General features: G+C 43.5%; 1 protein-coding gene across 1 annotated transcript in view; it reads right to left on the bottom strand.

Annotated features, from left to right (window-relative positions):
- Cachd1 (cache domain containing 1) overlaps positions 1-15,383 on the bottom strand; it is a 220,649-nt gene that overhangs the window by 35,464 nt on the left and 169,802 nt on the right. The window contains exons 8-12 of the mRNA XM_021160262.2: positions 9,790-9,939; positions 4,676-4,909; positions 2,915-3,064; positions 2,159-2,282; positions 1,055-1,172 (exon numbers count right to left, since the gene is read on the bottom strand). Of these exons, the coding sequence (XP_021015921.1) occupies positions 1,055-1,172; positions 2,159-2,282; positions 2,915-3,064; positions 4,676-4,909; positions 9,790-9,939 (776 nt within the window). The remainder of the gene's footprint in view (positions 1-1,054; positions 1,173-2,158; positions 2,283-2,914; positions 3,065-4,675; positions 4,910-9,789; positions 9,940-15,383) is intronic.

Genomic DNA, 15,383 nt, shown 5'->3' with positions numbered 1-15,383 from the left:
GACCTGATCATACCCTAGTCATGCTACACTGTCAATCTGTCTGTGCTGAGGACACACTCTAATCTCTAATCTAAGGCCTCATTTCCTTGAATCATCACAGAGGGCATTTATGTATTTATATCTTTTTTTTTCTTTTTAAAAGAATTATCTATTTATTTCATGTATGAGTACATTGTCACTGTCTTCAGACACACCAGAAGAGGACATTCTCATTACAGATGGTTGTGAGCCACCATGTGGTTGCTGGGAATTGAACTCGGGACCTCTGGAAGAGCAGTCAGTGCTCTTAACCGCTGAGCCATCTCTCCAGCCTTATATCTTCTTTTTAAACCCTGATTTGCTACTAAGTTTAAATTTAAAAATAAAAACAATAAAAAACAAGACCAAACAAACTAAAGAAAATAATCTATATCTATAATGAGATCTGATGCCCTCTTCTGGTATGTCTATAGACAGCTACAGTGTACTCATATACATAAAACAAATAAATCTTAAAAAAAAAAAAAAAAAAGGTCTGCAGGTGGCTCAGCCAGTGGCTCAGTTCTGCCAACTGTGATGCCATAGGTCTGTCCTGGTGGAAGTAGAGAACCAACTATCACAGGTTGTCCTTTGGCCTCCATGTGTCCACACACGTACAAATAAGTAACTGTAATAAAAAAATCATAGAGCTTTGTTCTAACTACATAAATTCATACAGTCACTAATGAACCTCATGTATGTGTACACACAGACACTTGTTTGTGCAGGAAAGAAATCCTGAAAACCGGACTGAAGTGGTTATGATGGGAAATGGGTCAAGGGTGGGAAGGGGAGAATCTTATTTTTTTCCTTTCATATCCTTTCATATGATTTGATCTCTTTGTCATGAACAATTACCGGTTTTCTAAACAAGAAAGGGAAAAAAATATAAACCATCTGTGGAATGTCTTCTCTCTCCATCTCTCTAAATCTAGTTAGTCACATAGGCTGGCCCGCATTCTCCACCGTGCCTGTGAGAAGAACACTGAGCTGGACTTCGTGGCCCATCAGACCCACAGGACTTCCGATCACTCACCATCTTCCAGGCGTAGCTCACATTGTAGGCCTCCTTCCCAGTCTCCCTCAACTTGTTGATGTGCCAAGACAGGGACGAGTTCACAGGGACAGTAATAATCTGGCTGCCAAGAGGGAGGCTGTGTGGAAAAAGAGAACTCAATGCCTTGGGCAAGAGAGAGAATTAAGCACTTAATTAAAGGAGAGGAAGAAGCCGGGAGCCAATGGGCACCGCCTGCTCCTGAACAGCGTTGAAACTCATCACTTTTGAAAGACGCAATGCGAGATTTTTCAATTTTGTAAAAGCATTATGTCAGCCCTGCATTAAAAGCCATCCTCCGCCTCTACCCTGCCCCCAGTGCTAATTCTTTCCAGAGACTGACTTGTTTCAAATCGCTCACTTATTAATTTTCAACCAATGGCCGCAGAGACTCATTTCTCCATAGGTTACCGTCTGCCAAAATAACATATCACAGTTGGAAAGCATCCAATCTGTTTGTATTTTAAGAGAGAGCGCTGCATAAAGTGCTGTTGGACACTATGCTGATAAGCTCATCACTGGTCCTCATCTTACCTGTTTATTTTGCTAATACATTTCGGTTTGGGCTAAACATCGGACTTTCTAGAAATAAGCTAGCACATACCTTATTTTACAATTCAACTCAATGTAAGTGTGAAATTTGGTGGATGGGACATTGCCTTTAACCAAGTTTGAGAGGCTTTTCCTGTTTCATCTCAGATTCTGGCTGCTCTTCTTTAAAGTCCTGTTTTCTAATCTAACTTTCTTTATTATTGTTGCATATGTGTTAGGAACATGTGTGTGCATGTGTGTGTGAGGGCTGGGGGTTGCCATGGTGCAAGTGTGTAGTTTAGAGGATGACTGTTGGAGTCCATTCTTTTGTTCCACCTTTATGTGGTTTCTGGATTGCCAAACCTGCGTGGCAAGCGCCTTCACCCACTGAGCCTTCACCTTGGCTCCTACGAGTATAAAAAAACTACTCAGAAAACCAGTGGTAACAAGATAATCTCTATACTTGCCTTACACCCCGTGGCAAACACATGTAACCTTCAATGGGTCCCCTTCTTAGAAAACATGAAATACTGCACACACCTCACCAACTCTTACCTTAGGATATTTTGCCGAACCAATTCAAACTTGGGGATGTTTTCATAATGTATGATGTCAGTATGAAGGGGAGGCTCTGACAGTAAGTATGGCCTGGTGAGAGATGGATGCATAAGTGTATACCCTGAAATCACAGAACAAGACACGTTATAAGGACGATGTAGGAAGGTGTTGGTTCTAACAAGCATGCCCATCACTGGTTAGAACTGGGGACCATCTGGGATGGCTGCCAGCGTTTAGAAGCCATGTGTATACCTTAGTAGTCCAATAAAACTCACCCTGTTTTATGTGAGCTCTCATAAAACTCCTGAAGCGTTGAAAGAGGTCTTAGATTACCGAACATTTGTCTAATTGAGGCTATTTAGGGGGTATTTGTCTTTTTGGTTTTCATCTTATTGAATGTTCTAATCTGCTATATATAAACCTTCCTGCCAGGAAATATAGAGATAAGAATACTAACAAAAAGCCATCAAAACCTCATTCTATGCGCTATGTACCGCCCCCCAAGTCTAACTAACTTCTTGATGTTCTAAAAACCAACAATCTCACAACCCAGCATAGCATGACCTCATGGTTTGTGAATAAACTTGGCCATCTCTAGGACCCATTTCCACTGCCAGAGTGGTCCTGGTGATGTCAGTTCTTTGAGAACTCTCCTTATTCCACTTCATTTATCAATACAAGAATATCCACAGGCTGTTTTCTTTAAGTTGCAATGAAAGTATTATTTCTCATGATTAACTCTTTGTCAATTACCTTTGTCATCTATGAGGAAAGTATAGGAAGCTAAAGAGTCTTGGTAATATGTCACATCTTCAAGGATGTAAGCCAGATTCACGTCCACACCTACGATTCCCAGGAGGAGGTTTCCAAAGTAACAGGGTTTACTCACAGTCATGATCAAACCTGTGGGTTAAAAATAGAATCAAAGAACGGCACAGGAACTCTGGACCAAGGTTGGAGCTGGGCTCTTGTGAATCATGAGGATTACGAACACTGGTCCCAGGTTCTGCTGGAAAAAGGTTTCTGTGGTCCAGGTCCTAAGCACTGCCCTAGCCAACTGCATAAAAGTGGGACAAAGGAAGTGAAGAGGGTCCTTTGGCCGGTCAAATATTGTAGTTAATTTAAACATGGGTGAGTCCCCCCTACTTTCCTATGTAAGCCATGCTACTTAGAATTAATAGAAAACGATGCAGTGCTGAATATATCTGGTAAAGCAACGAGATTCAGGTGTACGCCAATACACTCTAGATAAGGAGTCTAAAAACAATCTTGAGTTGCATTCCTGCTGTACTGGATTAGACATGTGACACCCAGCATAAGATCCCTCAATGATGCTCACAGGACTCAGAGCAAAGGAACCAACTTTACTGATTTCTAGGGGATGCTGGACTAAAATAGGGATTCATAAAAGAAATGGCTGTAGCTGGGCGGTGGTGGCACACACCTTTAATCCCAGCACTCAGGAGGCAGAGGCAGGCAGATTTCTGAGTTCCAGGACATCCTGGTCTACAGATTGAGTTCCAGGACAGCCAGAGCTATACAGAGAAACCCTGTCTCGAAAAACAAAAAAAAAAAAAAAAAAAAGAAAAGAAAAAGAAAGAAAGAAATGGCTGTGATAACTCATCAACGTATCTTTTCAAAAACCCCAAGACAGAGAGGGGCAAAGTTAGAAAGGTACAAGTACTGATCACACGGAACCCTAAGTAGCCAAAGGAAAATCAAATTTCCATAGAAATGCACTTCTAGCCCCAGAGGCCAGTTCCCACGCTGGAGTGTGATGGGCCAGACAGTGACTATTGTAGGTTTTGTCGACCACACTGTCTCAGGAACCTATTGTCTCATACTCCTGTTTTGAAAGCAATTTTCCTTTCCTTTCCTTTCCTTTCCTTTCCTTTCCTTTCCTTTCCTTTCCTTTCCTTTCCTTTCCTTTCCTTTCCTTTCCTTTCCCTTCCCTTCCCTTCCCTTCCCTTTCTTTCTCTCTTTATTTCTTTTTTTTCTTTATTCCGAGACAGGGTTTCTCTGTGTAGCTCTGGCTATTTTGGAACTCACTCTGTAATCCAGGATGGTCTTGAACTCAGAAATCTCCTGCCTCTGCCTCTGCCTCCCAAGTGCTGGGATTAACGGCATGTACCAACACTGCCCGGTCACAATTTTTTAAAATATACAGATTAGACTTCTCTCACATGGCACAGGAGACAACAGAATAACCGGAAAGGGAAAGGCAGACAAGTAAACTCCACAGGGAGAAAGGTGTGGAATGGGGAGTCCATGGCTCCAAGAAGCCAGCTGAGCACCAGACTCTCCTGCCTCCACTGTAGGCAGGGAAAGTCCTGCTGCCTTCGTGGATATAGACGTGTCTTCCCGAAGCCAACACAAGGCAATCTCTCCGATCTCTAACCATGCTGCAATCTGGGGGCTCTAAGTAAATCTTAAAACATAAAAACGGCATGCTTTTCTTGGTCTTGTAGTGTCCTGTACCTCTTCCACATAGAAGGACATTCTCTCTAGACTTACCATCTCCCATCTCATCAGAGAAGGGGAGGCTGAAGACAGCCTCGTCAATCATTCGGTTGGGAAGGTTAGTGTAGAACCTGCCGACTGTGGTCTCCAGGTTGCTCAGCTGGTTCAGCACCATCATGCTGCCTTTGATCACAGGCAAGGCTGTCCGGTCTGGGATTCCATACTTCCCAGAGTTCTGTTCAGCCAGATCCCTGAGGAACGCCAACTCTTTCAAACCAGTTACCCCATCTGCGATCAAAAACAAGGAAGAAGCTTGGTTATCTCCAGGTAGCAGTTTACCATTTAGATCCACTATGGATACAAATGAGGTCTTGGACTTACAGGGCTGGTGCATGCCTTTAATCCTAGCACTCAGGGGTTGGGGGTGGGGAGTGGGCAGTCTGGTCTACTTAGTGAGTTCAGCCAGAGCTATAGAGTGAGACCCTGTCTTAAACAAACAAAACCAAAACCAAAACAAAAGTGAACAAAAACTCAGAACAAATAGATGAAGACTTGCAGCATCCAAGGGGTCTTTATAGGGATGAGAGAGACCCAGGATGATACCAGTTCCCACTGTAAGCCAAAGTATGAAATTGCTTCAAACAGTCAAAAGCACAAAGGGATTCTTCAAAAGGCTCTGATGAAAAACACATGGAGAAGGATGCGCTCTTCCTAGACATTTAATTGCAAGATTTAGATTCTTTGCTGCGCTTAATATCTGAAAGCAAAAGTAATAGTTAACAGGTCTGCATTTAATTTAAAGGAGTGGATGAACTTTGGAGAGTTTTAAAGAACTCTACCATTTCGTTCCTTACGTCTTCGCCCGTAAAACCACTGGCCAAAAACCCAGGAAACCAAATGAAAGAATTATGGTCTGCATTTAGCAAGGCTTCTAAACCCTCGTCTTCAAGCTCATTTTAATTACAAATGTCTTTATGCTTGATATTGTTAGGATAATACTAAATTTGATTTATTTAATGTATATTTTTTATATTTACAGGGTATTGAAAACTTTGTAAAAAGATTTAAGCAGAGTGGGATGTATTGTTCTACAACATCTGTACTCCATAGCGCAAAAATAAATTTAATAAACCTTTTTTTTTTTAGTTTGCTATTGTTGGCATATAGTCAAAAGGATTAGTAACTGATCTCACATGGGCACAGCACTGTAAACAAGTTCAAGTGCTTTCAGTTGTTAGTGAGACTACCATTGCACTTCCAAAAGATTTTGTCTTGAAGATTACAACAGCGAACTATGAGCTATTCAGTCCTTAAAGAACCTGAAGATTTCAGAGATCACCAGACATATATGCTGTTAGCTTTTCCCCTGTGAAGCAAGACTCTTTTTAACATCAAGAGTTCATTTCTATTTTGCTAAATTTAATGTATCATCTACCATTATTCCTTCTTTTTAATGAAAGGAATGAGACAGGGTCTTTACTGTGTAACTCTGGCTGGCCTAAAGTTTGCTATGCAGGAAATCCTGGCTTCCAACTCAGAGAGGTCTCTGCCTCTGCTTCCTGAGTGCTGGGATTAGAGAGATGTGCCACTGTGGCCCGCTTACTTCTGTTTTAAGACATTATATCCAGATAAAATGGAATTTCACGACACTTCTTCAATGCTGAAGGAAAGAAATAAAATTCTTGGGATACATCATTTGAGAATCAGACGATCAGTCATTGCTTGGCAAGGACTAAGATGGGCGAGGGGTCTGTTTTAGAGTAAAAGACATGACTGAGTTCTGACCTCATCTCAACAGACACTCACAGAGGTAAAATGATGAAGGGATCCAGGCAATAGATATATTTCCTTTTCTCAACATTGCTTGGCTCTCAAAATGTTAACCAGTGACAACATTTGCTAGGCTCAGCAGAACAGTGTGGGACGGAGGGCTAGCTCATTGACTGCCATTTTTTGGATGCTCCATGGCAGACTAATAAACACACTGGATTGTAACTCCACCAAGATAGGCATGCTAGAAACCACCTTTCTCAGAATCCTCCTGCTGTGTGCTCTCAAATGCCAAAAGTCAAGTGTTATGAAGTGAACTGAGAGATGGTGAGAGATAGACACCAGAGAGAGACATCAGAGTATTCCAGCTTCCTTTCCAAATGGCAGGCTTGCCCATCAACATCAACCCTAGGTACACTGTCTAGTTATTCCACCAAGACCCAACAGCTTCCAGAGATTTTCTTTTTCCCCTCAAGGCAGTTTCTCTGTGTAACAAGCCCTGGCTATCCTGGACTCAAGGACTGAATTTGTAGACCAGTCTGGTCTCCAGCTCACAAAGATTTACCAGCCTCTGCCTCTCGAGTGCTAGGATGAAAGGCATGCACCACCACACCCAGAGACTTCTATACCACAACTTCTAAAATGTCTTCAAAGGTTCCCAGCTTTCCCTGAGAGCTTGGTGACTAACCTTTCTCAGAGTTATAAATGTTTTTCTTATTTTCCCAATAACTCTGACCACTGTGTCTACTTCATCTAAATCCCTCAGAAAAATCAAGCTTTTTCAAACTTTCATCTATCTGATATGAAAACCCTTGGGAAGACCAGGGTGAAGAAAATGGATACACAGACAGACACATGCATACATTCTCTCATCTCTCTCTCTTTCTCTGTCTCTCTGTCTCTCTGTCTCTCTCTCTCTCTCTCTCTCTCTCTCACACACACACACACACACACACACACACACACACAAACACTCTTTAAACATCTCAAGGTGGCCCTGCTTCACTATCTGAGCTCCTGGGAGACCCGAGGGCAGGCATCTGCTGTTGTAGTGAATGGCAGTCAGAGATGAATTAGCAGTGTCAGGATGTGTCTGGTAAGACAAAACTGAGAAGAGATAAGGATGGGGTGAATAGAAGTTACCAGATGTCTTAACGTGTGGAATTGCCAGGGGTACAGCGAATGTATCCACGACTCTGATGGAAGGATTGGTGTCCAGACAGCTGACACCAGGGGCTCTTACTCAGCGCCTGACACACACAAGCAGCAATTACTTCCTGTGGGTTTTCTCCCTCCTCTCCTGCATTTAATTCACTTGCCCTTCTGCCCAGTGAGAGCTTGGTGAAGACAGGGAAGCCCAGGCATGTGAACCCCACAGAGGCTTGGGGAATTTTAATTACCTGCCTCCTCACTCATGAGAGACAGAAGCAGAATAGAGCACTGGGCAACCTGAAATGTCCCTGAATGGTAATTGCTAAGAAAAAGAGGCTATCCTCATCTATCCTGGTTGGCTAGCTCCTATGCTCAGAACACCATGCACACAGTAAGACGCCTTATGTATGTGATGCTCACCCTTGTGGAAGTGAAGGGACCAGGAGCGAGGACACTCTCTGCCCACAGAGGAAGAACACAGCAGGAACCCAGTAGAAGCCATGTGTCTCAGAAGGATGTGTGCTGTGAAGGTTGTTGAGAAAGACCAACCCCAGATGGCAAAGATGCCCTTCCATGCCAACTATGCTATGTGTGACTGAAAACATCATCATTGGTCACTCTCTCCCCAGGAACTCTTAGCCACCAGGCTCTATGATAATTTAAAAAATTTAGCTTACTTTGTTTATTCATATATGCATTTGTAGGTACCCGTGTGCATAAGCCAAAAGAAAGTGTCAGAACCTTTGGAGCTAGAGTCACGGATGGTGGTGAGCTACCTAATATTGGTGCTGGATCAGAACTCAGGTCCTTTGTAAGAAACACAATCACGCCGGGCAGTGGTGGTGCATAACTTTAATCCCGGCACTTGGGAGGCAGAGGCAGGAAGATTTCTGAGTTTGAGAACAGTCTGGTCTACAGAGTGAGTTCCAGGACAGCCAGGGCTACACAGAGAAACCCTGTCTCGAAAACAAACAAACAGACAAAAGAACCACATTCACTGTTGACCTCTGAGCCATGTCTCCAGCCCCTCTGTGCTAAAACAGAAGTCTCAAGCTGGCACACACCTGCAATCTCAGCATTAAGGAAGCTGAAGCAGGACCTCAAGTTTGAGGCTAGCCTTGGCTATATAATGAGATGTTGCCTGGGAAAACAAAAAATTGAGACGTAAGGAGATGAAGAGCCTTGCCATCAGCCCACTGATGGTGGATGTTCAGTGCCTGAGGTGGCTGGATGATGGACCTGCACTCCCCCAGGGTGGTTCATAAGGCAATAGACCCAGAATCACTCCAGAATAACGGATTCCTCGGTCCTTCCTAAGAGGGTCTGAGTGAGAATCTGAGGATAATAGCTAGAACTTGCATTTGTGTGTGTGTGGGGGGGGCATTCTCCATATTAATCCTTAGCATAGCAAACTGATGACTGTTGTCCCTAAACCAGTGAGGGGTGGGTAGGGTACACAGAGCTACTAAGTGGAATGGGCTACGGGATGCAGCAAACTTTGTCTCTCAGCCATGAGGGATGACAACACCCAAAGACTGGGGCCGAGGCCCCGAGGGAAAAGATGCACTGAAGAAAAGCCACATATTAATAGGTGTAGTGACCCCATACCACAGAGGTGGAGAGATGTGTTGGCCACACACTAAAGGCTAGGTGGCTCTCAGAAAGGTAAGGTGGAGTTTCTAAACCCGCCTACCAACATTCAACAGTGAAACTAGCATGCTTCCAGGGTTTGCTGGAGACAAAGGCTAATCCACCTGGCAGGCCAGCAAAGCAGATCCTTGCTGTCTGCATCTGACACCTGAGGATGCTGGTAGAAGCTTCAGGGAATTAGGATATTGGTATGCTTGGGAACAGAACGAATCTAGGCCAGCACTGTGGCTTCCTGCAACGCACAGGATTGGCAGGGGGTGGGGGTGGGGGTGGGGGTTGGATATCAAATTTCCCTGCAGTAGCAACATCTCTGATGACAGAATATGAGGGAGAACTGAAAAGAGGAGAGATGTAAAACTCTGCTAGACCACAGAAGCAGAGAAGAGTCAGGAACCAGCAGCTGGCTAGGCAGAGCCAAGGTGAGAAAGAGATATCCTGACCTGCCTGCCATGCATCCCAGCACTGGGGACAAGAGAGCTGCTAGTACTCACCCAACAGCTACATGAAAGCCAGGGCACAAAGAGTCCCTTTTCCTTAAGCAGCTCTTGCTTAGAGGGAACTTTCATCTGAAAGGAGAATCTCGGAACAGTGCCTACCGTTCATGAGGGCGTAGGTAAGAATCATTACGGAGTTGTTCAGAAAGCCATTTTCTTCGTTGATGATGCGGAGAGTCGCCTTTTTATCTTCTTCCGAGGAGTCCTTTGATGTGGTGCCTGCTGACAGGTAAATGATGACCATGTCTGTGTCTAAACAAAACACACACAAACCAAGGTTACATTCAGATGCTGGTTGGAGGTAGCCGTGCGGTTCTCTGTTCCGTTTTCTCCGAATGTCCTCACCCAGAGGACCTGCCTGGCCCCATGTCCTGTACATTTCCCATGTGAAGCATTTCTTGTCTTTCATCTTGCTAATTCCTGGTCCCTTCCATCCCTCGATTTCTGGTCAGCAAGGCTTCACTTCTCCAGTGCAAACACGCTCCTGACACATTTACCTGATGAAAGACAGCGATTTCCTCCAGGCGCCCACGCCATGCTCATTTAAGCCAGCCTAAAAGAGGATCCTCCCCAGCTCCTGAGAGGATTCGGTTTATCCTTTCCTCAGTGATACAGGGCCATTAACAGGAGCCACACGTTGGAGGGACTTAGCTTTAAGGTGGAGATCTTTTAGGTCTTTGCAGACAATGCAAAGTGACTTGCCAGACCCCAACTATTGCCAAACACATTTTGATTTTTGAAAGCTTGTCAGTGTAGTAGAGCAAAATTATGGCTGTAGAAGCACCATACAGACTGCTCCAAATTGCTACCGTATGCTTAGTGTTAGGGCCACGTAGGCAAAGGTCGTAACCTCTTCCTATGTACGTATGGAGAAATGTTTAGAAAATGGAAAGACACCAGTACCAACTTCACAAGGGTGCTAGGAGGAAAGGCTGATCACCTGAATTAACAGGTAAACAGGTAAACGAAGGCTGAGGGCACAATGACGAAGATAAACAAGAAAAAGCCTCAAGTCACGTGATGTGTGCACTCCTTTCACTGGCCTGAAGACAACTTGTGATTGTAATTCAAACCACGTTCCAAGTTAGACCCATGGGTAAGTGAGAAACAACTGTAACTCAGTGAGAAGACTGTCCCCAAAGTGGACTGGCTCAAGAGTCACAGTGAGATGGCTCAACGGCTAAAATGGATTTCAAAGGAACTACTTAAAAGCTCCATGTACTAGTGCAAAACTAAGTCCCATTGCTGGCCAGTGCAGGTGGATCTTGGGAGCTTTACCGGTTAGCCAGCCTGGTCAGGAGGACAAGCTCTAAGCTCAGTAAGAGACTCTATCACAAAAAATAAAGAGAAGGATTGACTGAGGAAGGCATCCTGACATCAAGCTCCAGCATGTACTTATACAGAGACATAGACACAGGGCGGTATGTGTGTGTGTGTGTGTGTGTGTGTGTGTGTGTGTGTGTGTGTGTGTTGAGGGTAGGCGTAGGGGTGAGGGAGGAGGGAGGGGATAATTAAAAACCTACCATTGCACGTAAAAAAAAAGGAGGGATGGAGAGGAGCTGAGTTTCTGCATAAATTCTATACAAAAGTCTTTAACTCAATAGATAGTTTTGGACCCCCTGTAGGGAATCTTATTGCTGTGTAGAGAAATATTTGTATATACACATATTTCCATAGGTCCTGTTGGCTATTCACTGTCATTTCAGTGGGGCTACTTTAGAGTAATCATGGCAGGCAGTCTCCTCGTTGCTCTATGCATCAAAGGTGATGAAATGTCAGGGCCACTGTTAGGGCTATTTCTTACAAAGTGATCCTTAACAAATACAATTACCATTAAAAGTATCTAGTGGTGACACCTTAACTCTCACAATTTGTAAACTTCCATTTTAGGTTTTGAACTGTTCATTACTGTACAGAGATTCATAACTTACATAGTGTCAATGCTGTAGACAACCAACCTAAATTTAATAAAAACTGATCAACAATGGACCTGCCCAGTGTTTACTACTAGCACAACCAATCAAGATGCTGGGCATTGCTAACTGCAAGTGTAAATGTCTTTATCCAGTCATTGGAGGTCAGGAAGTGGGGGCTGATGAGAAAGTAAAATCCCTAAATTTTAGCAAATGTCCACATTAATACTAGATATCAGCACCTTTTCAGTTTGTAACTGTATTCCTGCGGATTACTTTAATAGAGTCTGAAGTATCTTACTTAAGCTCTATGCTGGAAATAAACATCAAACAATGCATGGTTCCACGTTTCCTGATGGAGGGGATACAGCTGTAATCACAGGGTCACACATTGAGATGCAAGCCAACTCTTGTTAGCCAAGGTCCTGTTGGTGATAGGTTCAGAGATGTGCCTAGACTGGCCTCTAAATAGCATCCTTACACATTTCATTTTGCCCACTGCCTCTGTGACTGTCACAGGTTTTACAGCAGGGGGCTGTGACTGGAAAGCTAGCAGGCCTAAGCCCCTTAGGTGTATTTAATATATCCAGTAGAGAAAACTAGTTTTTCCTTTGTAAGTAGATATCAATTGGAGACAGATAGCTTCTTGGTTAGAGATGGGAGCTGGTGTCTGTTTTCCTTCAGCACCTGGGCACATTCTGTTTTCATCCCACCATAGGACACGTACTTTGCACAATCTTTCCTAGGTCCACCCAGACTCTATTACATTATTCACACGGTCCCCAACCGAGCCAAATTGAAGTTGTTTTTTCATTGGCATTTAGCAGATAATTTTTTTTCAAAAGATTATTTTGATTTGGATCCCTTCTTCCAACCCCTCCCCACCCACCCAACTCCATGCCCTTTCTCTCTCTCTCTCTCTCTCTCTCTCTCTCTCTCTCTCTCTCACAGGGAAACACACACACACACACACAAACCATCACTAAACAAGAAAGAGCACAAGAAGCACACACACAAAAACAAAACTTACAAAACACAAAATCAGAAACGGCAATATACAAGTATACGAATAGATCAAAAGATCAGTAAGACAGAAAGTCTAAAAAACTGAGTTTTAATTTCATGTTGGTCATCTACTGCTGGGCATGGGGCCTGCCCTTAAATATGTTTAATACACCCAGTAGAGAAAACTTGTTTTCCCTTTGTAAGTAGATGTCACTTGGAGATAGCTTCTTGGTTAGGGAGATGGTGTCTGTTTCTCCTTTTCATTGCTAGGACTCTGGCTTGAGCCTGTGCAGGCCCTGTGCATGGTGCCACAGCCTCTGTGAGTTCCTATGTCAGCCTTGTTGTGTCTGGAAGACCTTCTCCCGAGTCACCCACTTGTGGGAATGTATAACATTGGCAAAGTTAGAGATGGTTACGTTTAAGAGATTTGGGGCAAAGTACGTCATAGCACCTAAAGTGACAGAAAATATACTGTGAAGACTCCACCCAGGGACTGTCCCTTTAAGGACATCATTGTCATGTCTTACAATCAATATTTAGGAAAAGCAACTGAAATTTGAGCCCTGGCCATACAATGAAATCCACACTCCCAAGATTTTTCTTCCTGCTATGAGGTGATCTTCTAAACAACCATACACAAACAAATACAAAGGAAATAACCAAAAGGTTTAATGGTATTTCCTTTGGATCTACCAAAGATGGGCGTGGGGGAGGAACCCCACTTTGGCTAAAAGTTTTAGCTTCTAATTGGTACGAGATAAATTAGTGCAAAGCTATACTTGATGTGGGCAGATGCTTCTCTTCTATCAACAGGTAACTCTCACAGTAATCCTATAGGGGTCTCACTGCTGTAAATGAGTGGGGGGCTAGACATGTCATAGGGATGGCTCAGGATGACAGCTAATGCCACTGGAACTGTTATAGATCAATCCTGGGTCCTTTTGTCATGCCTCATGCCAAATAAGGCTACTTATGGACATTCTAATAAATCTTCCCATGTTTACAAGGTCAGAAAAGGTTCGGAGTTGAAATCAAAGCTCCAAACTTTAGGCCATATTGTGTGGGATACCACCAAGCCTGTCACTAGGATGTGGACAGTGGACATTCCTGGAATCTTTCCCTACCCAAACCAAGTTGGGCTCTTCTTCTCAATTGCCAATAGAGACCAAGAACTGGGGGGGATTGCAAGCTAAAACCTTTCGAAATATCTTATTTGACCTAAAAGAAAAAAGTTCCAAGCATTTTGGAACCCATAGTTTTAGAACCTGTCCAGGTTTTTGATGGCCAGTCTTCCTGTCATGGTTTTGTTTGCCAACATAAGAAACCAAAATACAAAACAAACAAATAAAAGCAAGGAGAAATGCCTTTTATGAGACCAGGCTTCCTTCCAATGAGCATGGCAAGGAGGGGTCATGGGATGGGGTTTAATAAAGTTTTAAAACAGGAAGAACATTAACATTTGAAAATCCAGACATCACAGGAGAAATCCAGATCTCTGCCTTCTCTTGAATCAGAGGATATGGCCATGCTAGTGCTGCCTGCCCTGGTAAAGCCAGCTCTACCGTTCCCACACTTGCAAGGGATGCTCAGCCAGTACCATCTCTCTAGCTGCCTGGCCACTGCAGGCATCTGGGCTTGCCACTGCTAGCCTAAACAATTCTCTTCTTTCTGTGAACAAGATAGCAATCAAAACTGGACAGGAACTCTAAATGGTGGGTTGATAACAAGTAAGGGAGAGAGAACACTTCCGGTGAGGGATAATGACAAACTAGCTGTCCTAGTTGGCTTTCTGCTACTGTGGGAAATGTGATCAACTTGAGGCTAACAGCAGAGACTCAGGATAGGAACTTGGAGGCAGGAACTGAATCCAAGGAGGAACATGGCTTACTGCTTGACTTCTTCCATTGGTTAAAAAAAAAAAATCCAGAACCACTTGCCCAAACGTGGGGACACCCAAAGAGGGCTGGGCTCTCATACATCAGTTATTAAGAGAACGCCCATTGACATAAGTAGGTCAATTTGATGGTGGTAACTCCCCAAGGTTCCCTCTTCCTGGATAAGTCTAGTTTATGCCAAGTTGACAAAAACTAACCAGTCTAGCTGGAACACTCATAAGGTATGCAGGGACCACCAGCCTCACTGAATTGTTGGCAGCTGAACATTAAATACATAACATTGGCTTGTGTGTGGATGGTGCTCTCTCGAGCTGGTATCCAGGAGTCTGAGATAATGCAACCCATGTCTCCATAGTCATTCATTGCCCTGTCTGCTTGGGCCCAAGCTATACCATGCTTCTAAGGATGTATTATGGATAAACCAGTGTGGCATCTATCAGGGCAAGTTATGCTTGTTGCAGCTGCTTAGTCAGCCAGATCACCAGGCACCATGCTTGACAACTCTCATCACTGTCTGACTTGAAGTCTTCAGATACAGGTACACAGAACAGCTTGAAAATTTACTTTAAATTTATTTTAATAGGATATATTAAACTGGGTAATACCAGTGCTACAGAGGCAGAGGCAAAAGGAAGGAGAGCTAGAGGCCAGGCTGTGCTACATAATGAGACGCTATTTCAAAAAATTAAAAGAAAAAAGAAAAAGAAAAGAAAAGAAAAGAAAGCAAAACTCAAGCATCCAAACAGGATGGATTAATTAAAAAAAATAGCTACAGATTTTCAAGGATAAAGGGAAATAAAAAAATCCTTTGAGAAGTTTCAAAGCAGAGTCCTATTTCAACCGCCCCTTCCTTTTTAGCTTGTATCCTCATTCCAGATTTCTT

Source organism: Mus caroli, chromosome 4, assembly GCF_900094665.2.
Source record: "Mus caroli chromosome 4, CAROLI_EIJ_v1.1, whole genome shotgun sequence".
Lineage (NCBI taxonomy): Eukaryota > Metazoa > Chordata > Mammalia > Rodentia > Muridae > Mus > Mus caroli.
The sequence above is the reverse complement of the archived record's forward strand: the minus strand, read 5'-3'. Positions and strand labels throughout refer to the sequence as shown.